This window comes from Panthera pardus, unplaced genomic scaffold, assembly GCF_024362965.1.
Source record: "Panthera pardus isolate Hobbes unplaced genomic scaffold, ASM2436296v1 HiC_scaffold_6, whole genome shotgun sequence".
Classification (NCBI taxonomy): domain Eukaryota; kingdom Metazoa; phylum Chordata; class Mammalia; order Carnivora; family Felidae; genus Panthera; species Panthera pardus.
This window is the reverse complement of record NW_026526991.1, coordinates 70103213-70129964: the sequence shown is the minus strand read 5'-3', so window position 1 is coordinate 70129964 and position 26752 is coordinate 70103213. Positions and strand designations below refer to the sequence as shown.

The 26752-nt window shown below is 36.3% G+C and overlaps 1 protein-coding gene across 6 annotated transcripts in view; it reads left to right on the top strand.

The window, feature by feature from the left end:
• The window catches only part of TMEM117 (transmembrane protein 117), a 483464-nt gene that overhangs the window by 289939 nt on the left and 166773 nt on the right, over positions 1–26752 (top strand). For all 6 annotated transcript variants that reach the window (XM_053895726.1, XM_019419099.2, XM_019419100.2 and 3 more), the window contains one exon: positions 9317–9414. In XM_053895726.1, the coding sequence (XP_053751701.1) occupies positions 9317–9414 (98 nt within the window). The remainder of the gene's footprint in view (positions 1–9316; positions 9415–26752) is intronic.

Genomic DNA, 26752 nt, shown 5'->3' with positions numbered 1-26752 from the left:
TGAACTTCCTGCTGTTGCAGGGTAAGGAGCACAGGATTTTCCCAGGTGTGGGGAAGAGGAAGAGGGAGCAGTGAGGCTTAAAAGTTGTCAGCAGTTATTTTTTTTTAAATGGAACTTCATAAATAGAGAACAAACTAGGGGGTGCCAGAGGGGAGGGAGGTGGGGGGGATATGCAAAATAAGTGAAGAGATTAAGAAGTTGAAACTTCTAGTAATAAAAAGGGCGTGGGAATGAAAAGTCCAGCGCAGAGAATATCGTCAATATTATAATAACAAATCATGTGGTGACACATGATAACTATACTTTTTGTTGAGAGCATTTTGTTATGTATAGAATTGCCAAATCACTGTACACCTGAAACTAATATAATTAGTTGTACACCTGAAACTAACATAATTTTATATGTCAACCATGCTTTAATGAAAAGGAAAAAAAAAGAAAGAAAAAAAAAAAGACCAAAAAATGGAGTCAGACTCCTCAATATGGTTATGATACTGTTGGGAGGAATTTGGGATACATATGCATTGTAGGTAAGGACTTTTTATTAATCTGCTTAGAAGCAAAGAAGTAAAATGAGCAATTAAAAGACACACTGGAGCCCTGCTCACCATCTTCTCCTTTCCAATTTAAGTGCTGATATTTCCTTGTGTCATCGGTTTGTCATCAGTGGGTCATAACTCTCTGTCAGTGCTCATGTTCTTCCTAACGATAAATAGTCTGCCCTCTTGGACTGGGTATTTAAGGATGTACTCATTTTTTAAACAATGTTTATTTATTTTGAGAGAGAGAGAGCGTGAGACGCGCACAAGCAGGGCAGGGGCAGAGAGAGAGGGAAGAGAGAATCCCAAGCAAGCTCTGTGCTGTCAGCACACAGCCCTATGAGAGGCTCGGACCCACCAACCATGAGGTCGTGACCTGAGCTGAAATCAAGAGTCACATTTAACTGACTGAGCCACCCATTTGCTCCAATATGCACTCGTTTTGATGTTGGCTTTGGCCATTGGTAAATGAATATATTTGTAACCACAAGTTTTTGGGAGGCAAAAGTCCTCAAATACAAAGTCTGCTTTTACAAATTCAAAGAACTTTGTAACTTTCTACCTATCCCTGAATGAACCACCCTAGGGAATTTCAAAGCATTTGCCAAAATATGGGATTGCTTGATATTGAAAACTTGGTGTTAATTGCCTGTTCATGCTTAGTAATACTACTGGCTTATAATTCTAAGTAATTTTTCTGGCATGCACCTGTATATGCCTCAATGAAATTAAAATAAAAGTGGTATTAACAAAGTCAGGGAGAGAATACTACAGTGATGGGGTGATGTATCTTTGATAGTCTGAATTAGCTTTCTTAAGTGGACAAGGAACTAAAAAACAAAAATATCTTGGTCATGATAACAATTATCCAGGTGTTTAAAAGTAATTATAGATATCCATGAAAATCATCAGTTGCTGGTGGCATATTTTGCTGTAGATAAATGGAAGACACTATCATACTACTGGAAGACCATTATCACTATTATCTTTAAAAGATGAAATTTCTACGTATGAAATGCTCTCATAGAACACTTAGCCTTCCAATGACTAAATACTTTTCACATTTCACTTATATAATAGATATGGGTAGCCAGATAACCTAATTAAAATTTTATATTATGACATACGCTGAATATACAGCAAAACTTTTCTTCAAAATCCTCTCCCAGAAAATCTGAAACTGCCTTATGTTCAAATCCCTACAAAATCTCGTATTATGTTTAATTATTTTATTTTTAACAAAGTTGTATTTGGGGAAGATAATCTAAAACAAGGTTAATTAAAAGCTGGTTTTAAATGTTATTTAGGTCATCTGATAGGTACCATTTAAACAGACGAGAATATCACAGATGTAGTAATCACTTTTGACAAAATGGCCTCAAAATTGCCAAAAATACATGTCACATAAATAAGCCTTTTAATAACCACTTTAAATAGCAATATAGAATTTTCATTTGAAAGTAGGAATATTTTGGCAACCATCCCAAAGAACATGGAATATAAGAATCGGAGATGTTAACTTTATCATAAATAAGACTAAATCGTATCTTTAACTCTGAAGCACAATCTTCATGATGGAGGATTGCCAAACGTAGTGACTATCACTAAGTTTCAAGACAATGCTAAGAGGAGATGTGGTGATGAGTTATCTCTTGGATAATTCTCCAAGGAAGGTGGCATTCCCTGAGAGGTCTGGAGCATTAGGGATCGGGGGGAGATGATGATTGAGAGTGGGCCCTGCCCCCACAGCCCCCCCCCCCCCCCCCGCAACCAATATGAGCTTCTTGCAGAATGCTAGTCCAGGAAAACTCATGTCATTCGGATGGCAGTCAACTCCAAAGGAACCAGCATGAGAATTTTGTCTCTAAGAATAACAGAGGCAGAAAATAAGAAGAAAATCCAGTAGCAGGTGAAGAACTTTCACCAGAAAAATGATACTATGGAGCAGAGGAAAATTGTGATTAACAAAACCCCAAGGAATTAAAAAACAATTAGTGAAGTCATTGTCTTTATAAGTTTCCAAAGCAATGGTACAAGAGTTTGGAGATCTCATGTTGTGAGACAACAGAGGATGAAATGGGATGGTAGGCTCAGGAAAGAAATGCAAAAGGAAGAAAATTAGAGAAATAAAGGTCAAATTAGACTCTCCACAATTATTAATCGACACACCCAAAATCAAGGTAAGGGACACAACTGAGAGAGTGGAATTAAAAGTTAGAAAGGATACACATAGAAGACAGAGACAACCAGTGTCTGCAGAATTGTTTCTCTAACAATAGAACTAAACAATAGAACTAAAATAAAGGAAAAGAAAAATAATACTTAAGGATTCTCAGAACAGTTAACAGAGTAAAGAAAAACTTGAATCCTTAGGTTGAAAGCACCGATCATGCCTAGAAAAGTGACAGACAACCATCGATAAACTTAGCAAAATTGTAATACTCAAGATAGAAAAAAGAATACTTTGGGCATCTAAGCAATAAAAACCAATTCACCTGTAAAGATGGAGAAAAAATCCCATTTTGAGTTATCTTAGATTTCTCCATGGTCTCACTCAACAGTATTAAGAAAGTGAAGCCATGCCTTTAATGCCAAGCTAAACAAACAAACAACAAAAAAACAATGACTCAATAATTTTACACTCAGTCTAATTATTAGTCAAGTATAAAGACGTTAAACAATTGTTTGTAGGCTACATTGCTCTCATGCCCTTTCCTGAAGAATGTGTTGTAGAACAAAGTACAAACTTTGAAAGTAGTGGGAAAACTCCAGCAGGAGTACTGAAAAAGATCATTGAGTCAATTTAATTGTAGAACCAGGGTTAAGAGAAATGCTCCCAAACCCTAACAACACAGAAATGATGAATAGTGTAAGAAAGCATAATGTTCTGATTTTCCCATCTTTATAGATGAGGGAAGAAGATACTATTTAAAGATGATAAATAAAAAAGGGACATAAGATATTCAAAGAGTCAAAAAGTTAATAGGGTAAAATAATGTAAGTATAGTAGGGTAATGGACGGAGAGAAGGCAGAGGGAGAAGAAGCAGAAATTAAATAAGTTAGTCAATGCTCATCTTAGGGAGTAAATAAAAATTGAAATAAATAATACATATGTTAAATGAACTTTAATTATAAAGGTAGTAATTAGAACCAAATAGAAACATTTTGTATTTCAGTGGAAAGCACATAGTAAATGCATGGTGAAAGAAGAAAAAAAGAAGAAATTTTTTATTTATTTTAAATTAAAATTTATTTTTAATTAATGATGTCTAGAAAGGTTTCTTTCATTTTTAAAACTTATTTACAATTATATGAAAAATTTCAAGGTTGTGTTAAAATTTAAGGAAACTTCTATCAGGCTTCTTGCATATATGACCTTAAAGATTTAGAAGAATTTTCCAGAGACTAACTCTGGCTCTATACAATTGAAACCTTGCCTAAGAAGAAACTATTTAAATAACTATATATGTACTGATATATGATTATGTTCAAAATATATTATTAAAATGAAATAACTTGCAAAATAGCATGGAAAATTATATGTATATGCTTGTTCATTAATATCCTTAATGTATATGCTTGTTAAGAGAATGACACTTATTTTTCTTAAATGATACTCTGCTATATAATAACTACCTCAAGAGGGGCACTATGTAGCCACGGTTATTATTATTATATTATGATCTTTTATATCTATTTAATCAATATTTTTCATTAATATCACATGCTTAACCTAAAACTGTATCAAGTAAGACTAGAGATAGAGTATGTAGTACCTTTGTGTGCGTAGTTTATAATCAAGCTAAGAAAAACCTGGCAAAATTAGAGAATGATACAGGATACAAATCAGTGGTCAGTTTTATTATACAAATCTTCTGTGAAGCCTTCTTAGATTATTGCAGCCTTTGGCAATAAGTTTTATTTTTTTATAGCAATTTTAGACTGGACATATTTTAACATTATGCTCTATCTTTATCATTTTCTAATAGTTCAGTATCTTATAGTCTTGTCTTTATGGAAGAGATGAGACTGATTGTCAAACCCTTTGACTCTAAATCCAATCATTTAACGCAGTCACATAAAGCAAATGTAGGCCATGAGAGCAATGTAGCCTACAAACAATTGTTTAATATCTTTATACTTGACTAAATGGGTAGAAGTCTTAATTTTTTTTAATGTTTATTTACCTTTGAGACACAGAGAGACAAAGTGTGGTGAGTGGGGCAGGGGTAGAGAGAAGGAAACACAGAATCCGAAGCAGGCTCCAGGCTCCAAGCTGTCAGTACAGAGCCCGACGTGGGGCTTTAACTCACCAGCCGTGAGATCATGACCTGAGCCAAAGTTGGCCAACCAACCGACTGAGCCACCCAGGCGCCCCTGGATAGAAGTTTTAGATAACAAAAAAACATCAATAATTCTTGTAACATCTGCTAATACCTATTGTGTGTCCATACATAGAGAATAAGAAGCTGAGGCTCAGAGAGATTAATTACTTTGTTGCACATTTACTTTGTTGCAAATAAAAAGCTAGTAAGAGAAAAAACTCAGAAGTCAGCGGGCAGGCTGTCTCCACAAATGGCCCACATAACAGTGCCTTCCGTGTGTGATCCTGATGGGTTATTTCATCTCACTGACTTCTCTTTCTCCATTGGTGGAAAGTGGAAAATAGCAACTTACTTTATAAGGCTGCTATGACAGTTATTAAGAAAAATACCTCCAGGAGCTTTGTAATCCATGAAGCTCTATAGCAAACGTATGGTATTGCTGTTGTCACTGCTGTCTTTCTGTTGCCATTTTTACCCCCATGTCCTATCTGCTCAGCTTCTACTTAGGGGAGCAAAGTTTCCACTTAGATTTCTGTAGAGATAAATTGCTTTTACAGTCATTTACTGACTTTGAAATCTCAACATTCATGCTAATGCTCCGATTGTACAATACCTATGCCCTACAGTAGCTTATATTTTACTGAGAAAGACTACCTGACAAGGCATAATGTGATAAGGGATGTAATGAAGTTCTGAGTTTTGTGCACAGACCTCATAGGGAGGAAAGGGAGAGTGACAAGATCTATGAGACTCAAAGAGTTAAATTTTCCCAGCTTGGAAAGAAAGACCTGCAATTTCAAATTCTAATAATCTTCCTCTGGGAGAAGCATCAACAAGTTTTGCATTATATTTATGCTACATAGCACCCTTTGTGCATGGTCTTTAGTCCTGCCTTTCCTGCATCTTTTCCCACAAAGACTGTCCTTGACCACCAACAGAAATGAATTTGATTTCTCTAATGCAGAAGGTAATTGGATTTTTTCTTTATTGAATGCATCCCTTTAATGACTGTCTCTGCTCCTGCCAATTTAGCTGCAAGTGACCTGACATTGATCTGATGATATGACTTAAAATAAAGAGTTGGAGCTGGGGAGTGAAAAAGACCAGCTGTCTGGCATCAGAAAAAAAAAAAAATGTGTGTGTGTGTTGTGTGTGTGTGTGTGTGTGTGTGTGTGTGTGTGTGTGTTTCTTTTTTTTTTTTTTTTGCCTCATCTTGTCATTTTCCTGAGAAAATTCTTTATCCTTCAATGTCATTTTTACAAAACATGATGCTATAATTATTGGTCATATAGCAGCAGATTGCCTTCTTCTAGAAAATATAATAAGTATTTCTCAGAAAGTGCCCTGGAGAAAACATTGAAAATTGAATAAAATCTACACAGTAATCATTCTGTTCCTTGGAAATATTTATTACCGTGTAGACTTTTTTTCTGGAACAGGGTGAATATTGCTGAACAGAATTAATTAAATCTTTTAAGCTGGTATAACATGAAATATTTATTAAAGTATTTACTTAACCTTGAGGTTTTGTATAAATAAATAAAAATGGACACAAGACTTGCTATTCAAGAAAGTTACAAAGGAGTAGTGGATGAAATTGTTGTTTGGAAGAATAACAATTCTTTCCTCAAGGGAAGGTATGATATAAAACTCTAATTATGCCCAAGAATACATGCGATTTAAATTTTTCTACTTTTGCTTTTATTCACTTTTTAGTAACAGTGTAACTCACTTGATTCATGGTTATTTTTAATTTAATTTAATTTTTATTTATTTTGAGAGAGAGAGTGACAGCGTACATGAGGGAGGGTCAGAGAGAGAGGGAGAGAGAATCATAAGTAGGCTCCATGCTGTCAGCACAGAGCCTGATACGGGGCTTGATCCCATGACCTGCGATGAAATCCAGAGTCAGACGCTTAACCGACTAAGCCACCCAGGTGCCCCATGGTTAAATTTTATTCTCTCATCTCCCTTTGTTCATTTTGACAAATATGAATTTTATTTGATTGAAGATACAATGCATGTACATTAGAGTAAGAAAGTAAAAAGTTGTAATTTTAAATTGTTGGGAAGAAGAAAATAGATGAGAAAATCATAAATTTTTTTAAAAAGTGAAATCAGTGTTGTTCCCTTTTGAATTTTAAATGTTAGTTGCATTCACAATTATCAATATAATTAATGATTTCAAAAAGTTAACTGAGGATTCGTATTAAAACTATTTATGGCATTTGTTGATTTGAAGATTCAAAGCTACCTCACACAAAATGATTGTAAGCCCTATGTTAGAGCTGGCATAAATCTGCAGTGTTACTCCATGAAGACCAGTGAACTTCCTTTGGTTCTCATCAACCAGGAGTAATGTGGGAGTCCTAGTCCAAGAAATTATGTTGAGAAAGAATATAAAGAATTAAGATTGAATATCTCCTGGAGACTGGGCTCCTTAACCTCTGTTCTGATTGCATTTTAAATGAGCCTGTGTTCTTGCATGCTATGAATGTTTCCAGAGACCATTTCTTGGATGTTGTATAGCACAATAAGATGGGCTTGCTTGAGAATTGATGTGCCTTCCACAGAAAGTCTAGTACTGAAGGTGTCATTGATCCAGAAGGACTCCCCACCGAATCAAAATCTTTCACCATAAATGATTAAATCTCACCCATTCCAGGTCAGGCCATTGTTGGAAGTTACATGTGAGTGCAATATTATATTAACACCAAGAAAGAAGTATTTTTTAATGGATGATGAAAATTCTTCCTTACTCAATTCAGTATATCTGATTCCATATAAATTTTCTTAATTTTGAATTGGCCCTATTTGAATTTGAATGTCATTAAATAAAAATCCAATTAATGAGGAGTGCCTGGGTGGCTCAATGGGTTAGGTGTTCGACTGTTGGTTTCAGCTCAGGTCATGATCTCACTGTTTGTGGGTTCAAGCCCTGCAGTGGGTTCTGTACTGACAGTGCAGAGCTTGCTTGGGATTTTCTCTTTTCCTTTCTCTCTGCCCCTCTCATGCTGATGTTCTCTTTCTCCCTCTCAAAATAAATAAATAAATAAATAGATAGATAAATAAATAAATAAATAAATATCCAATTAATGGAACAATATCTTCTTCTCTTGAAGGGAAGGTAGATTTCCTGGAAAAAGGAAGAAGTGTGTGTTTGTGTGTGTATACACATACACCAAATATGTTTTCCTTTATTAGAGGAAAGAAAGAAATTCACTACCCATCCCATCAGATTTTTAAAAATGCTCTTATAATAGGTTGTGTATAATACTTTGGACATTTCCTGAAACCATTAATGTGGGATGTGGCCAATGAGAAATTTATTTTGTTAATGCATTTTTAAAAACAAACATTTATATCAAATCATTTTGCTATTTTTACTTTAGGCAAATATTTTGCAGTCTTTTATATAAAAGAACCGTAGCTATTCAAAGGGATATAGTGACAAATCTTCACCTTTAAGGATTTTAAAGCCTAGTGGAGGGAGAACAAATGTACATAAGTAAGTCAAATAGAAAGTAGAAAGCAATAAGGGACATCGGAAAGGTGGATCCAGAACTAGTTGGAGGGGCAGTGAGGGCATCACAGTGGTGATGTGACTTTGCCTAGGCCTCAGAAGATGGGCAGAATCTGCAGGTGAGAAAGAGAGGTAGAACATTTTTGGAAAAAGATGTAGGACTGCAGATGGCATGGAGGTGGGAGAATGAATGCTAGGCTATTAAAATATGCTGTAAAACTGGGTCAAGTCCCATTCCTCACATAACATTGAAAAAAAAACAGAGACAAAGGAAGTAATATTTTGACTAGTGATACAGTTAATAATCTATACATACAAAGAAATATTTAGATTTTGGAGTTTCTGATTTAGACAAGCAAAAAGTATGGTATTTTATTTGTTATGTATGTTTTGCTTCTATGAAGAAGTTCATGGTATCTTAAAGATGCCTTCTCATGTAAGGTAATCTTGATCGATGTTTTTAAAAAAGTCTCAGGGGCGCCTGGGTGGCTCAGTCGGTTAAGCGTCCGACTTCGGCTCAGGTCATGATCTTGCGGTCCGTGAGCTCTAGCCCCGCGTCGGGCTCTGTGCTGACAGCTCAGAGCCTGGAGCCTGCTTCATATTCTGTATCTCCCTCTCTCTGACCCTTCCCTGTTCATGCTCTGTCTCTCCCTGTCTCAAAAATAAATAAACATTAAAAAAAATTAAAAAAAAAAGTCTCAGTACTTGATGTGTTAGACGACCTTCAATCTGCTCATTCATTTTGTAAAGTCAAATGAACTGCAAAAAAAATTGAACTGAGGAAATATATTCTTCTTAATTTTATCTCTGTATATGTTTAAGTGTTAAAATACTTACATTTTCTCAATAAAGCGTAAGTTATATCCATATTTAAACCTGAATGTAAGATTTCTGAAAGTGCTAAATAAGTTCCTTTTTGTGGCTTCAGGTCACTGATATGATGCTTCAGGACAAGCCCTATCCTGATTGGGGAAAATCTGCAAGAGCTTTCTGGAAGAAAGGAAATGTTAGGATCATTTTATTCTGGTAAGAGAGTGTTTCATTTATCGATTTTTAGCCTTCCATCATTCACAAAGAACTTGAGCTGGATGTAGTTTTTTTAGATATATAGAATTCTATGTAGAGAGCCATTTCTAGTGGATATTATGCTCCATTAAGATGATTAAAACCATAATCCTAATTATTTTATGAATTACTTTCTGCCTTCACATTGTTGCATATGCACATTTTCAAGAGATACATTTACTAATAAAATAATACGTATTTTACCAGAGGTAAGTAAATTTTTTATTCAGCAAAAACAAGCTATAATTTTCATCAATGAAATCTGCCATAAAAATGTCTCCAGTAAATTCTAAATTTCCAGTACACTTGACAGGATATAATTTTGCTTTGAAGAAGTTGTACAGAGAGGGAATCTATTTACAAATCACATCTGGCTCATTGGCATTCCTTCTTTACGTAATTTCCTTTAGCTCTCCAGACCAATCATTGCAATTAAAAAAAAAATCCATGTCTTATGGAACTTTGTTGTTTGTAGAGTCAATACTATTGATGTGTAATTGAAGAAGTTTAAACAGAAGATATAAGAATAGACAGTAAGAAGGGCAGTGGCCAACTACAGATTCAACCTAATATTTGAAAAGGTGTGCACTAACACACACAGAGTGTTGGAATGGATGATCACTTGTGCCTGATAAATTCCACCCTGCTCACCTGGCTTTTGAAATGATAGAGAGAAAAAAAAGTTATTCTTAGATTTAATTCTGGGGGTTTATTTCTTCTTTTCATGTACAAACTATAAAAATCATGGGGCAAAATAAACATTCTAAGCCATCTTTGTGCTTTAACACTAGAATTAAATGTTGGTAGAGATATATGGCATTCTGAACTCAATTCTTAGAGGTAAACAAAATGTATTTCAAATAGTGTTGTAAAAATGAGTATGATTTTGTAGACTTTTTTTATACCTTGTCTCTATGAGTCAAGTGTGGCCTATTTTTATGGTGCATTTGACCTTCATATTTTTTTTTCCTGTGTGAAAGCTCCCCATGTAGCTTGTCTGAATAATATATAATATAATAACTATAGGAAATATTTGAAGATATGTTTTGCTCCAACCACTATGCTAAGTATTTAACATTCTATGTATTTACTCATTTAATCCTGACAACCCTATAAGGTAGGCATTATTATTATAAGCATAGGTCTCTGACTGCAGAGACCCATTTATTAATCATTACACTAGACTGCCTCTAGGAGAACAGATGATACATCACTGTGCAAATTTCCAAATGATTACCCTTAATCCTTTTTTAGGTAATGGTCCTCTATAAGAATGTGATATTCTGGGGAGTCATTCTATCCTATAGAATTCTCTATAGAGGTTTTAAGAATCATAATTTAAAAGAAGATAGACACTAATATTAAAAGATTTTATGGGCTATCTATCTTAAAACAATATTAATTTACTATGGTTACATACATTTTCTATTATCTAATGCATCTTCAAAGGCAGGCTGCTGGTTATTGTTCAATATGGCCAGTTACTCAGGTCACATGCATACTATTTGCAAAAGTGAGCCATGCATACAGTAATCTCAAGACCCCTCTGATTGTCATTAGCTACTCTTAATTGCAATTGCTGTTTCAGAGGCGAGGAATCCATACTGGATTATTCCTTAAGCATCTTAGTATGTTTTCCTTGAACATTATTACTCAGGTCTATATATTACCAATTGCTCTTATACAAATGGGTTTATTTTTGACAAATGTGATAACATAGCTACAATGGATAACCTAAAGCATATTTTAAATGTTATAAAAATAATTTAATTAGTCACTGACAGATAATATTCTTGAATGGAGAGCAATTCAGTTCAATAAATTCACACTCTTATAGTCATTATTTTTGTAAAATTATTGATTATTAGATAATATATTTGAGACATGATTTTTTTGTTGTATCTCAAAAGTGGTATTTCACATCATGGAGAACATAAAATAACGAGGAAAATTTAAAAGCCACTCTAAAAATATTTTTCCTATTTTATCCATTTCCATACAGTTAGATTATCTTGTCAACAGTTTTCATGGTTTTAAAAAGGGAAAATCTGATGCAAAAAGTTGAATATGGAAATTATGTGGGAAGTAATGAAATCTTCTGTTTTGTTCATACTTTTTGGATAAAAGGGATTTAGCAAGTATAAAGGGAATTTGTTTTTTTAGCTCTAGGAGATAACATACAAAAATCATTGGCAAGGTTTCAAATGTAACAAAAGATGGTATTTACACACTGTGTGTTACCCACTCAAAAAGAGGTATTTTCTTTTGGTTTTGCCTCAGTTAAGGGAACAGTGATTAGTGTGGACAGCCTGTACTGGAGAAGAAATTTTGCAAAGAAAGTTTTCCTAAGTTGCAGTGTGATTATGTGCAGCATTTTTAGCAGTACGACATGCCATTTTGTTCTGGTAAACCTACCTTTTACCTACATGTAGCTGCTTTAATTCACAGATGTCTGTCAGGTACTGTTTCCTTTGTAACTGTGGGGCTGAGTTCTTCCTTGATTCCTAGTGATAGATGTCTCTACGTTGAGGAAAATGGTTCCTGTCTCTTTCTGTAATTGTGCAAAGACAGAGCTGCTATAGCACATGGGCTTTTATGCCGGGGGTGAGACTAAAGTGATTGTATTTGAAAATACTAAATGGGAAAGGGAAGAATATTTATAGAACTTCCCTTCCAAAATCCCTTTCTCAGCCCTTTTGATAATTAAAAAGAACAAGATCTAAGAATTTAAATCCTAGGTTAATTCCATACACTGTTCTATTTTACAGAAGGGTTATGAAAAATCATTTCCACTCACTTGTATCTGAAGCAAACATATGCATAACCAGACATAAAAAAAAAATCCAAGTAATATACACCTGAAACTAATGTAACATTGTGCACGGGCTGTGCTTTAATAAAAATAAATTTAAAAAATATTAAAATCAAGTAATATGATATTTATGTTAGCTCCTATTTCCCCATTTTATTTGTTCTCTAGTGACACAATTTGTATGCTTTTGATGGGAAGCATATTGGGACAATATTTTCCAAAAGCTTAGCTTTATTTAAAAATATAAGGGAGACAGTCTTCTGCGATGAGTAGAGGAATTGGCAGAAGGAGGCATTGGAAAATCTGGTGTTCATTAGGGCTTCACAATTACTCCAGTACTTTGCCTTCCAGACACAGGAGGGTTTTGCACTTTTCTGCCCCCTCTGACCACATGACTTGCTTTGGCGAATTAAAATGTGAGTGAAAGTGGCACGTGCCACATGTAGGTAGAAGCATTTAATTGTCAATGAGAAGCACTGAAGGGAGCTCATTTCTCGTAGCAACTGAAAGTTTACATCTAGCTGGAGCCCTCGTCATTCACCTTCCCTGAATGACCAGTGTAAACCAAGCATTCTTAACAACACAGTGATCATATAGTGTGAGTGAGAAATAATCCTTTGCAGATGTTAAGGCCCTGAGATGTGGGGATTGTTTGAAACTGCATCCTGCTGAATATAGAAATTGATCAAAGAAGTTAAGTGTTGCTACAACAGGAGGCTGAAATTTTTGTCTTAAAGGCTGGACAGCAAATGGCAAAAAAGAAAAAAAAACTGATGTTTGAGGCTAGAAAAATGGTAATACAGGTGTTATAGTGGCAAAGAATTTGGTAAAAACTGTGGTCTGTGATTACTTAGATGCTCCAGGAGAACTTGGAAAATTCTGCAAGTGTTATAATATGTTAGTAATGTTAGTAATGTTAGTGATGTGTTAGCACTGTGTTGCTCTGTGCACGGGTGTACAACTGTTCACTTCCATTCCATTTTTTTTTGGGGGGTTATTAGTATCTTTATATTTGAAAAAACTACTTTACCTAGTGCTCTAATGGTTTGGGTAGACATCTCTTGATCATGATTATTCTTAATTCTTAACTGGGAAACAAACTATTTTTTCCTTTTTTGAATATCGTGGTCATCAGTAAAGTCTAGCAAAATTGTTTAACTTTCACCAGACAAAAGCTAATCAAGAAATTATTATCTTAATATACATGGTCTGGGTGAGTAACATGATAACAATAAAATATAATAAAGTAATAAAAAGACCTAAGAATCAGTGGAAATGTCAGTCTGACGAGTTTGGTAATAGCTCCCTAACATGCAATTAGATGTACGCCCTCTATGACTACTTTTGAGTTTTCTTTCTTTTTTCTTCAAAAGGGATGGGCTTTGTTATTCTCTGTGATCCTTTTCAGCTCTATAATGCTATTTTCTACTGTAAGATTAAAATATTGATGAGTGAGTCATTCTGTTTGCTTTGCTCCAGAGGGAAGAATATGGACTACTATAGTCTGAATGTTAGTGTCCCTCCAAAATTCATATTTTGAAATCTTAATGCCCTATAGGATGGTATTAGAAAGTGAGGCCTTCAGAAGGTGCTTGGGTCATGAGGGTAGATTCCTCATGAATGGGATTAGTGCCTTTATAAAAAAGACTTCAGAGGGGCACCTGGGTGGCTCAGTTGGTTGAGCGTCCGACTCTTGGTTTCTGCTCAGGTCACAATCCCAGGGTCATGGGATTAAGCCCCCCCATTGGGCTCTATGCTGAGCATGGAGCCTGCTTAAGATTCTGTCTCCCTCTCTCTCTCTCCCTTTGCCCCTCCCACCTTCATGCGCACGCACACACACACACACACGCACACGTGCTCTCTTTCTCTCTAAAAATTAATTAAATTAAAAAAAGGTTCCAGAGAGACCACTAGTCCTCTCCCCCATGTGAAGAACAGTGAGAAGACATCGGCTATGAACCAGGAAGGGAACCTTCAGCAAATTCTGGTGCCTTGATCTTAAACTTTCCAGCCTTTGAAATTGTGAGAAATACATTTCTGTGGTTTATAGGCCGCCAGTCTGTGGTATTCTGTTATAGTAGGCCAAGCAGACTAACATATAGGCTAATGAATGTAAGTCACATGGAAGCAGATTTAGATTCATGTCCCTAATAATGTAAGCCTCTCAATGCTGAGTGAGCTTGCCTGATGAAAGGCTGGGTTTCCTGTCAGTAGAAGTATTCTAGCAAAGGCTAGATAATCTATCAGGGATGCAGTAGAAGGATTTTCACATTCAGGGAGACAAAAAGGGAATCACTTCTAAATTTTCATCAAACCTACCGATTCTATGACTCTACATGTTTAACTAGAAAAGTATTACATTTTATTTGCTTTATAATGGAGAGGATACTAATTATAATTTAATATGTTCTGTATAATTCCATTATAATTATAAGGAAAATTTTTACATTAGACAAAAATTCATGAAAAGTTCTGGAACAACTATAGTATGCAAAACCCTTTGCCTCACTTTTCAAATAATAAATTAGCCTGTATCTTTTTTCTGGATGAATTTTGTCTTCTGGCCTTCAGCTTTCCTTCCATCTCAACGTGTCTTGTTAAGCAGTTGCCTATCTTTAATTAAAAGCTGCCTCTGGAACTGAGGAAAAGCATAATAACATTTCAAGCCCAAATCAGGTAACTGTACCTATTGAATCAGTCACCTTAATTTTAAACACTGCACAAAGTTAACAGGATCCATTTAAGTGTGGCTGTTTCTAAACAGAGAGATCCAAGGATATATTTCAAATGGTTCTCTTGCTAGATGTAAGTTTTCTACTTCTGGATAAAAAGGTGATTGATGTTGCATTACTGTCTTGTCACATTATTGTCATATTATTTGGAGATTTTCATTTAAAAAGTGAATTCATTTATGCATGATAGATGTAACTCCCAGGCATACATTTATACCTGCATGTTAACACAATCACGTGCCCTCCCAGACTTAATTTTGCTGAATTTAGAACGTATGTTTTTATTAACTATTTAAGTAAATACTTATTAAGTGCTGAATGCAATGTAAAATAGTGGTTAAAAGCACATAGTCTGGAGCCTGCTGCGTGGCTTTCAGTCCTGGCTTTGCTACTTACTATTGTGTATTAGTTATTATTTTGTTTTAAATGGTATTATGTTTGCTGTTACTTGGCATCAGGTGGTCTCTGTGGCACTGAGAATATAACTTTGAAAGAGAAAATGACTCTTGACAACATAATTTTCTGTCTGATGAGAAATACAGGGTGTTGAGGGGTCAGGCAAAGCCAGCCTTGGGTGTGGGTGCCATGACGTGGTGCTAAGAGAGCTCCAGGGATTGTTTTGTAAATGAACTAGAACCTCAGTGTCATCTCGGGATAAGCTGGAGTCAGGTGAGAGGAAACATGGCGGTTGGTTACGGGAGTGAGGCAAAAGGAAAGTTCAAGGGTAGCACTGAATGTTTAGGCTTAAGCAACTGCACAGATGGTGATATTATTGACTGAGATAGGGCATTGTGGTAGAGGAGTAGGTCTTGTGGTGGGGGGGGGGGGGTGAGGGGGTGGGAGGTGTGTAATAAGCCCAGATCTGCAGGATGAGATACAGTAAAACCTTGATTTGTGAGCATAATTTGTTCCAGAATCATGCTTGTAATCCAAAGCATTTGTATATCAAAGCGAATTTCCCCGTAAGAAATAATGGAAACTCAGAAGATTCATTCCACAATCCAAAAATTTTCATAGAAAATGATTACAATACTGTAATATAATACAAAATAATAAAGAATATACAAAATATAAAGAAAAATAAATGATAACCTGCACTTACCTTTGAAAATCTTCATGACTGGTGTGAGGGAGACAGAGAGGAGGGTTATTGTGTAGGATGACTTTTACCATCACTAACAGAATCATTGCTATCTCTTGGCTCAATAGAACCTTTTTAAAAAAAATTTTTTTTTTAATATATGAAATTTATTGTCAAATTGATTTCCATACAACACCCAGTGCTCATCCCAAAAGGTGCCCTCCTCAATACCCATCACCCACCCTGCCCTCCCTCCCACCCCCCATCAACCCTCAGTTTGTTCTCAGTTTTTTTTTTTTTTTTAATTTTTTTTTAACGTTTTATTCATTTTTGAGAGAGGGAGAGACAGAGCATGAACAGGGGAGGGTCAGAGAGAGGGAGACACAGAATCTGAAATAGGCTCCAGGCTCTGAGCTGTCAGCACAGAGCCCGACGCGGGGCTCAAACTCACAGACCGCGAGATCATGACCTGAGCCGAAGTCGGCCGCTTAACCGACTGAGCCACCCAGGCGCCCCTGTTCTCAGTTTTTAACAGTCTCTTATGCTTTGGCTCTCTCCCACTCTAACCTCTTTTTTTTTTTTTCCTTCCCCTCCCCCATGGGTTTCTGTTACGTTTCTCAGGATCCACATAAGAGTGAAACCATATGGTATCTGTCTTTCTCTGTATGGCTTATTTCACTTAGCATCACACTCTCCAGTTCCATCCACGTTGCTACAAAAGGCCATATTTCATTTTTTCTCATTGCCACGTAGTATTCCATTGTGAATATAAACCACAATTTCTTTATCCATTCATCAGTTGATGGACATTTAGGCTCTTTCCATAATTTGGCTATTGTTGAGAGTGCCGCTATAAACATTGGGGTACAAGTGCCCCTATGCATCAGTACTCCTGTATCCCTTGGATAAATTCCTAGCAGTGCTATTGCTGGGTCATAGGGTAGGTCTATTTTTAATTTTCTGAGGAACCTCCACATTGCTTTCCAGAGCGGCCACACCAATTTGCATTCCCACCAACAGTGCAAGAGGGTTCCCATTTCTCCACATCCTCTCCAGCATCTATAGTCTCCTGATTTGTTCATTTTGGCCACTCTGACTGGCGTGAGGTGATATCTGAGTGTGGTTTTGATTTGTATTTCCCTGATAAGGAGCGACGTTGAACATCTTTTCATGTGCCTGTTGGCCATCCGGATGTCTTCTTTAGAGAAGTGTCTATTCATGTTTTCTGCCCATTTCTTCACTGGGTTATTTGTTTTTCGGGTGTGGAGTTTGGTGAGCTCTTTATAGATTTTGGATACTAGCCCTTTGTCTGATATGTCATTTGCAAATATCTTTTCCCATTCCGTTGGTTGCCTTTTAGTTTTGTTGGTTGTTTCCTTTGCTGTGCAGAAGCTTTTTATCTTCATAAGGTCCCAGTAATTCACTTTTGCTTTTAATTCCCTTGCCTTTGGGGATGTGTCGAGTAAGAGATTGCTACGGCTGAGGTCAGGGAGGTCTTTTCCTGCTTTCTCCTCTAAGGTTTTGATGGTTTCCTGTCTCACATTCAGGTCCTTTATCCATTTTGAGTTTATTTTTGTGAATGGTGTGAGAAAGTGGTCTAGTTTCAACCTTCTGCATGTTGCTGTCCAGTTCTCCCAGCACCATTTGTTAAAGAGACTGTCTTTTTTCCATTGGATGTTCTTTCCTGCTTTGTCAAAGATGAGTTGGCCATACGTTTGTGGGTCTAGTTCTGGAGTTTCTATTCTATTCCATTGGTCTATGTGTCTGTTTTTGTGCCATAAAAAATTTCTTTATTAAGTTTATTGTGAATGGGGAGGGGCAGAGAGAAAGGGAGAGAGAAAATCCCAAGTATGCTTCGTACTGTTAGCACAGAGCCCAACGACGTGGGGCTTGAACTCGTGACACTGAAAGATCATGACCTGAGCTGAAATCAAGAGTCAGATGTTTAACCGACTGAGCCACCCAGGCACCCCAGAAACTTTCTTTTTGTGCAACTTTTACAAGGAACCTATCCAATGACACTAGCTTTGCCTCCTTTTGAGGATTTCTCAGAAATGTGACATTTCATTGTCATTAAACATATTCATCACTGGCACTGCTATAGGCTTATTTGGGTGGTGCTTTTCTACAAAATTTTGCACTGTTTCCCACATTTTACACATCTTCCTAATCTTATTCGAAGTGAGGGATTCCTCTGCCTTTTTCTCCTCCTCCTCTGCAGACGAGATGCAGACATAGACTTCTTATAAAACCTTGCAGTTTCAGCCACTTGCATACCTCATTCATACTTCTCAATGATTTCCTTCTTAACTTCCACAGTAATCATCTTCTTACCGCCTTTCTTTTAGACCTTTTTCTACATTGGGGCCATTGTATACGCTTGCACAGATGTTGACAACAGTACAATATTAATAAACTCTTGTCATATACTGTATCTAATGTAACTGGCAATAAGGCAGCAGAGGAAAGGGACTAGATCTGCAGGCAGCCTGACCTAGAATGAAGCAAAGCTTACCTAAGCTTACTCTTGTATGGAAAAGCCAAGGACTGTCCACAGGTGCTTTGAAGTGACAAAAACTACCCTAGTGACAGGTGTAGGTACTTTCCAACATTCTAAAAAATCACTGATCTACCAAACGCTGTGGCCTGAGACCCAGCATCCAGGCATGGGAGATGATAACCCACAATCCTGCAGAGAGGGAGCGGGGGGGGGGGGGGGGGCGCGGGAGAGAGAGAGAGAGAGAGAGAGACAGACAGACAGACAAGGAGAGAGAAGAACCATTGTCTCAGTTGTGACCATGTGACGTTCAGCATCATGTACTACTCGTATTGCAAGACATCACTCGTTTATCAAGTTAAAATTTATTAGAAATGTTTGCTTGTCTTGCAGAACACTCACAGAACAAGTTACTTGCAGCCCGAGGTTTTACCGTCTCTTATAGAATATAGTGAATGGTATTGCAACAGCATTGTATGATAACAGATGGTAGCTACACTTGTGGTGAGCATAAAATAACGCTATGCACTTGCCGAATCTCTATGTTGTATACCTGAAACTAACATAACATTGAATGTCAACTATACTTCAATTAGAGAAGGGGAGAGAGAGACAGAGAGAGAGAGAGATACTTAATAAACAATTCTTTATATACATCTGAAGCTGCAGAATGAGGGAATGAAGTCCAAGACAGAAATATTACTAAAGTTTGTGTTTCAGTTTATATTTTTACTCTCATGTAGATGTTGTTATCTACATGCATATGGTTTTTGAAGGAATGTGAGTGGATGTTGAGTGAGAATAAAAGATCTATGATAAAACCTGTAGAGCTCTTTTATCTGGGAACAGGCAGAAGAAGCATCTATAAAGAAGTCAGAGAAAGAGAGGACAGAATGAAAAATATGAAAAGGGGCCAGGAGAAGAGAGAATATCACGAGATAGAGAAACATCAGCAGTCAAATGCTGGATGTCTAACAAGCAAGGTCAAAATGCAAAGTGTCTCTGGTGTTTTGCTGGTGACCTCAGCAGGAATGCTTTTCTGGAATATTGCACTAGCAGCCAGACCTGTACTGGGTCAAGCTGTGATTAGGAGAGGAGGAAGTAGAACCAGGGAGTATAGTCAGGAGGTGAGAAAGAAGAATGAAGGGATGTCTATATATTTAGAAATGAATATTCTCAATGAAAAAATGAAATATTTACCGGTTTGCTATTTATTGATTTGTTCAGAGCATATTCATTTCTAAAAGAGAGCTCATTTCAAAGTATTTGCTGAACAGATATTGAACTAAATAAAGCCTCTTAAATTAAATTCTGTGGTAAAAATTTACTATGTGTGTAATTCTCATTCTTTAGTAGGAAGGTACAGTGTAAATAGTTCATAAGGTTTTAAATTAAAATACCTTTAAAATTTTAAAAGAAATGTACTAAAGTGGAAATGGTGATTAAATTCTCTACATATCTCTGCCTATATCACAGTACTTGAGAGCAAGAATGACCTCTTACTGTTTTCCAAGGACTTAGCACAGTGCCTGACACACAATAAGCATGAAGCACATTTTTGTGAAATTAATTACTTTGGTGAGGACCTTCAAATCTAACATACTCTATAATATTTCTGAAAAATTCTCTAGACTTCATTAAAATGATTAAATAGTAATTAAACATAAACATTTTCACTTAACATTTTCACATATACATTTCATATTCAGTTGATGCTTTACAAGAAAAGGTGTAATGTTTCTGAGTTATTCTTTCTGAAAAATGTTTAAAAATATTTAATTTCAGTACTTTAAAAAGTCATTTAAAAAAAGAAAATAAAAAGTCATTTTGGTTCCAAATTACATACTTTACCTACAACTAGAAATTCCATTAAAATACTATGAGATGTATAACCACAATGACATAATTCCAGCCCCTACTGACCCTGAACATTTTTATCTTCGGATCTTTTCCTTATTTCTTAAAGGTAAGTGAGGTTTAAGGAAAAAGAATTAAATAAGCTGGTCTTAAATTGCTTAATAGTGCCTCTATCATAGGCCTTTATTCCAATTGCTAAAACCTGAAATAGCAACTTGAGCCCAAGAGTAATCCTTGGATTTATGAATTTTCGAAAGAAAAATGCCCTTCAATAAAGGCTTAGAAATACCGCATTAGATTTTCTGTATAACAAGAATTGGTAGAACAGTTATTCCTCTTTAGTTTTAAATCTGCTGGTTGAATGGAGTACTCCCCTGAGCCACAAGACCTAAGTCATACTTATTAAGTTTCTAAAGTATAGGTCATGATTTCAAAAAACTCCCTTGAGTTTGCATATAATGGTATAAATGCACAAAATTAAACTGGAAATCATAAATTCTAGAAGAAAGAAGGCAGCATTTAACCAAGTATAGTGACTTGACCCATTTCAGGAGTGTGACAATCTTTGCCTATCTTCACTGTTTCTCATGACACATGCCCCCCTCCACCGTCTCTAGTAGACTAAAGTTGCAAGGCTTTCATAGTAACAGAACTTCAGACATCCTACAACTTGACCTGTTAGAAAGCCCAGACGTTTTCTTTCTTGCTGTTTCCCCACAACTTGTAGGAACCATTGGTGGAATACTTTGAAGTATTTCTCTTCATCCTGCAAATGTTTACCAAGTGGCCACAATGCAGAGGACTCAGAATGAAATGCTACTACAATAATGTGTTTTGGTGCACAGAAGCCCTCCTTAAAAAGAGTGTTTGCTTTTGTGTGCTTTGATCAAAACCTGCCTGTGAGAATTAAGATTTTCTGTTCAGGTGACAGTTATATCAGAATAGTGGTTATTCTTTACATAAATCATTCCAATCATATTGTCTGTCAGCTTTTTGTAGAATGAATGAGGAGTAACAAATCTCAGTGTCACCAAGGTATAGCTGGTTGTTTAGTACCCATTATTCACTGTGATTCACATCTGGTTCAGAGATTGGTGACCCACAAACTTAATTTTGTGGTACATTAGTCACTGTTGGAAACTCACAACTGATTGGTTTTCAAACCAGAATTGCTGGTAACTAATACTCCGATGTTCTCTGCAGGGCAACTTTTTCACCATCATCAAGTAGAAATGAATCATTGTTTACTTTGTGAGCCATTGATCAAAATTAAAGGAGGTGAAGACTGCAGGGGAGCGTTTATCCAAGACAAGTTGAGACTTGTGACAGTTCTCATCAATGGGTGGTTTCTTTCAGGGACCAGACTGCTACTGCTGTTGGTACCCTAATCCACTGTAAATTCTGCCAGCATGGCTGGTTCTGTAATGCCAGCTCTTATTTTCAGAATATTCTGTTCCTACATTTCCCCCCATTGGCCAGAGCTCCCTCGTGCTTTCTCTCTTTACAAGAAGGGATGGATGCACTAACTGTATTGAAAGTTGAAATGCTTTGATGTTCATTGTTGCACCCAAAATATATAAAGAACTTATAAAACTCAGCACCTAGAAAGCAAATCACCCTGTTTAATAATGGGCAGAAGACATGAGTATACATTTTTTCAAAGAAGAAATACAGATGGCCAACAGACATGTGAAAAGATGCTCAGCATCACTCATCATCAGGGAAGTAGAAATCAAAACTACAATGAGATATCACCCCACAGCAGTCAGAGTGGCTAAAATTAACAACACAGGAAACAACAAATGTTGCCAAGGATGTGGATAAAGGGGAACCCTCTGACACTATTGGTGGGAATGCAAACTGGTGCAGCCACTCCGGAAAACAGTATGGAGTTTCCTCAGAAAGTTAAAAATAGCACTACCCTATGACCCAGAAATTGTACTATGAGGTATTTACCCAAAGAATACAAACATACTAATTGGAAGGGATACATACACCCTGTTGTTTATAGCAGCATTATCAACAGTAGCACCTAGGAAGCTTTTTGATGAGCTAGAGGTAGAATGTATAGGCAGGTGTCACAGATCCAATGAGGCACTCTGAGTTTGTTCTACATATTTTGTTATTAATCTAAAGGTTAAATAAAATCTAATTATGATAGCTGGGCATATGAGTGGCCCACAAGGACCAGTGTATCTCCATGCATAAGCTGGACAAAGCTTTGCTATTGTCAGAAAAAAAAATACAAACTTTCCCCATTTATATTTGTTGACTATGTTAGGCACTCTATTGGGAAGGCAACAGTGGACAGAAAACATACATAGTTGTTGCCCTCCTGTAAGACTTACTTTCTTACCAACTAGACTGATGGTAAGACATAAATAAAGAAATAAGCAAATTTAAATAATTCCAAATAGTAATTTCTACAAAGGAAGCAAGTATCAATAACTATCCCTTTCTAGTTCTCTTTCTCATCAGGTCACATTTTTTGAAAGGGTTGTCCACACTCACTCTCCACTTGATTTGCCAATTACAGTGTCCTCTGTACTCCTATTCCATGGTAGTTTATTGCCATCATTTCTTCTGAATTTCAGCTTTTGTCAGATTTCTGTTGCAAAAACCAGCACTGTTTTTGGAAGTTAATCATGCATTGTTGACTTTGGCAGATCATCTTTTATTTAAGGTGAGCAGTTATGAAGGACATAGTTGAAAAGTAATATCTTGACCTTTTCATGATGCCCTTAAGTCAGACAATGAGGTGGAACTTTTTGTATATGTATTAGACATTGCATTATTTTAAAAATTATATATCTTTTTAACAAAATTTTCAGTTAATACCAGTATACAGACAGTTTATTTAGAGTCAGAATGACTCTTGTCTTTCCAAAGCACACATCAAAATATGGAACACAGGCCTCAAGAGGTAAAATAGGAATTTATAAGTAGGAGAGATGTGTTATATAAAATATGTACTAGCAACTGAATGTGTGTCTCTCCAGAATTCATATGCTAAAACCTAATGCCCATTGTGATGCTATTTGGAGGGGGTGCCTTTGAGAGGTGATTAGGTCATGAGAGTAGAGCCCTCATAAATAGGATTAGTGATCTTATAAAAGAAGCCCCAGAGGAGCGCCTGGATGGCTCAGTTGGTTACTCAGCTCATGATCTCAAGGTTCTGGAGTTTCCACCCCGTGTCAGGCTCTCTGCTGTCAGCACAGAGCCCACTTCAGATCCTCTGTCTCCCTCTCTCTCTGCCCCTCCCCCACTCATGCTCGCTCTCTCTCTCTCTCTCTCTCAAAAATAAATAATCATTTAAAAAAATAAAAAAATAAAAGAAGTCCCAGGGAGCTCGCTCACTCCTTCCACCATGTAGGACACAGTGAACGAAGATGGCTAACAATGAACCAGAAAGCAGGCTCTTACCAGATAGTGAATCTGCAGGTGCCTTGATCTTGGATTTCTCAGACTCTAGAACTGTGAGGAATAAATTTCCTTTATTTATAAGCCACCCAGTCTGTGGTATTTTATTATAGCAGCCCAAACAGCCTAAGACAGCACATCCAGCAAAAAATAATACTTTCAATATTTCACTGGTTTGGGTTACAAATCTTTTATTTTGAACTGTTTCCAACTTACAAAAAAGTTGTAAGAATAGTACAAAGAATTCCTGTATACTTTTCTTTTATGTTCCCCCACTGACAGATTTTTAAAGACATTTGCTTTATCATTCTTTCTCTCTCATTCACTATATAGTTATTATTTTCCTGATGTTGGTAATTGGACTGCAGTCATGTGAGACAATGCCCTTCTTTTAGGGAAGAATAAATATTTCATTGTATTTCCTAAAACTCTTCTTTTAGGAAAGTATAAATACTTTGTGATATTTTCTAAAACAAGGATATTTTCTGACATTACCACAGTCTAATTGTCATAATCTGGAGATTAATATTGCTATAATACTTGAATTTATGGACCTTATTCAAAGCTTGTCAGTTGTCTCAAAAATGTTCTTTATAGGACAAATAATAAAAAAGATAAATAATAAAAAATAAAAAGACTTTTTTATTTTCATCTGATTCAGTACTTCAGGACAGAAACATGCATATATTTAGTTGTCAAGCTTCTTTAATCTAGAACAGAACACTTATATTTCATGAAGCTATTTTTTAGATGTGTAGTCTTTTGCAGATGCTGAAATAAACTATTTTCATTCAATGATGAAAAATTATTAAAACTCTTTCAAGATTTGATGAGCCTTAGACAACACATAATATAGTATGAATATTTTATATATATCCAGGCATTTAGGAATTGAAGATATTCTTAGCTTAACACATTTTCATTTTGAATCAGTGAACTTTTGAAAAGTAAATGTTGCTTTATGCCAATATTCTTTAAGCCTGTCCTTCTATTTGTTTTATGTAGTTTAGAATCAGCAATACTTTAAACAAGTGTTCTGTAAGCTCCAAAAATAGAGTCCACTGGGCTAGAATTGACCATGAGTTCCATTTGGAAATGGAATATTACCAAAAGGGATTATGGTAGTCATGAAAGTAATCATGGAGGAAGGTGTATTTAATTAGGCCCTTGGAGAAAGCTGAGGTCAAGAAGAGGCAGAGAGAAGCAGAAACATCACATGACAGAAGGTCCAGCAAGAAGTAACAAGCAGTTTGTATCCCAGACCCAAATGGGTACCTGGCAATAAGAAAACCTTTTTCTTCCCTTAAGAACCTTGTCTCACAGGGCTGGGTTTCAGAGCAGGAACTTCCCACGGTTCTTAGAAGCACTGAGGTTCTGAGCAGGTAGATTATACACAGTGACTTACCTAAAAAGGTAAGACTGCTTTCTGGGAACTGTCAAAAGCCTGTTGATCATAACTGGGTTCCAAGCTCAGAACTAAACAAGCAATAGTGTTGGCATAATGGGATTCACCTAGAACTGAGTCAAAGATATTTAGTCCTCTAACCTCCAATGAGAGACACATATTTACATGTTAGGCTTTTATTCCCAGCTGTGCCATGAAAATCTGCATTTTCATGGTTCTCTTGCCATGTTTTCTACCGTGAGTTGAGTGAAGAGACTGTTTTGTTTTGCTCAGTATTCCCAGGGTGTACCAGGTATTTAATAAATATTTGTTCAATTGCTGATGCCAGAATAAATGAGTAAAATCTTTCTTGGTAAACAAACTAGAATCTTCTTATTTATTTATTTACTTATGGAAAGTTGCTCTGGAATGAGGACATCCTAATGGGCAGGGTTTGTCTGTACAAGTAACCTCCATTTTGTCCTTTCACGGTTCACCCTCCTGTTGGGGTGTCTTACTGTCATTACTGCTACCATCACCACAACCTGGGCCAGGCATAATTGGAAACATATTCTTTATTTCTCTTTATCATAATTAATACAGTAAAAAACTATTTTTAGAAAATCAGCACTAACCATTAAAAACAGAACAAAAAAGTATTTTAAGAATGTATAGATATCATGCACACAGACTGATATTCTATATACAGGTCTGTAATCCTCTACTGTCTTCTCACATCAGGCATCTGAACAATTTCAGGGACTTTTTACCTTTTTCTGTTTGCTGCTCTGCCTGATTCTTTGTGGTTCAGGCCACCTCGTTTCTGGTTGTAATGGAATCTTTCCTGAATAAGTCTGGTACAATGCTACAATTACCTTTCCAGGATGGGTCTGAGTTACTGACACACTGTGGTGATCAATCCTGCTCTCCAAGTATTACAAACGAACAATACGGGAGCCCAAACCTACATGTAAGAGTTAGCAGTAGCTTCGAGTCATTTCTGTTTGATTCTCAGCCATGTTATCTTCTCCATCATTGTCTCGCTATTGAAATAGCCTTACAATTCTATTCCAAAATGACTACAATTTATTGAATACTTCTTGTGTGCCTCATATTGGGCCCTTCACCGTCATTGTTTTAGTTAATCCACACCACCATGGTAATCATTATTATCTGTATTTTAAAGATGAAAGCCTGTGACTGAAAGAGGTTGCATAGCTGGTGAACAACAAAGCTGGAATTCGATGGTGGGCAGGCTGACTTCAGAACCTGCATGATACTGCACAGAGTGGCCTCACTCATTCCAAGATTTTAAGACATTTACTACATTTAACAATGATTAGTTTTATTTTTCACATATGTAGAGCCCAACAATCCTTTGAGTATATCTACCTATGTTCTAATATCCTCCTATTATTGGCAAAGAAATTGAAACAAAAGTCCAGTGACCTACCAAAGGCCACAGAATTAATTAATGTCTCTGTGACAATGAGGACTCAGGGCTATTGGCTCCTGG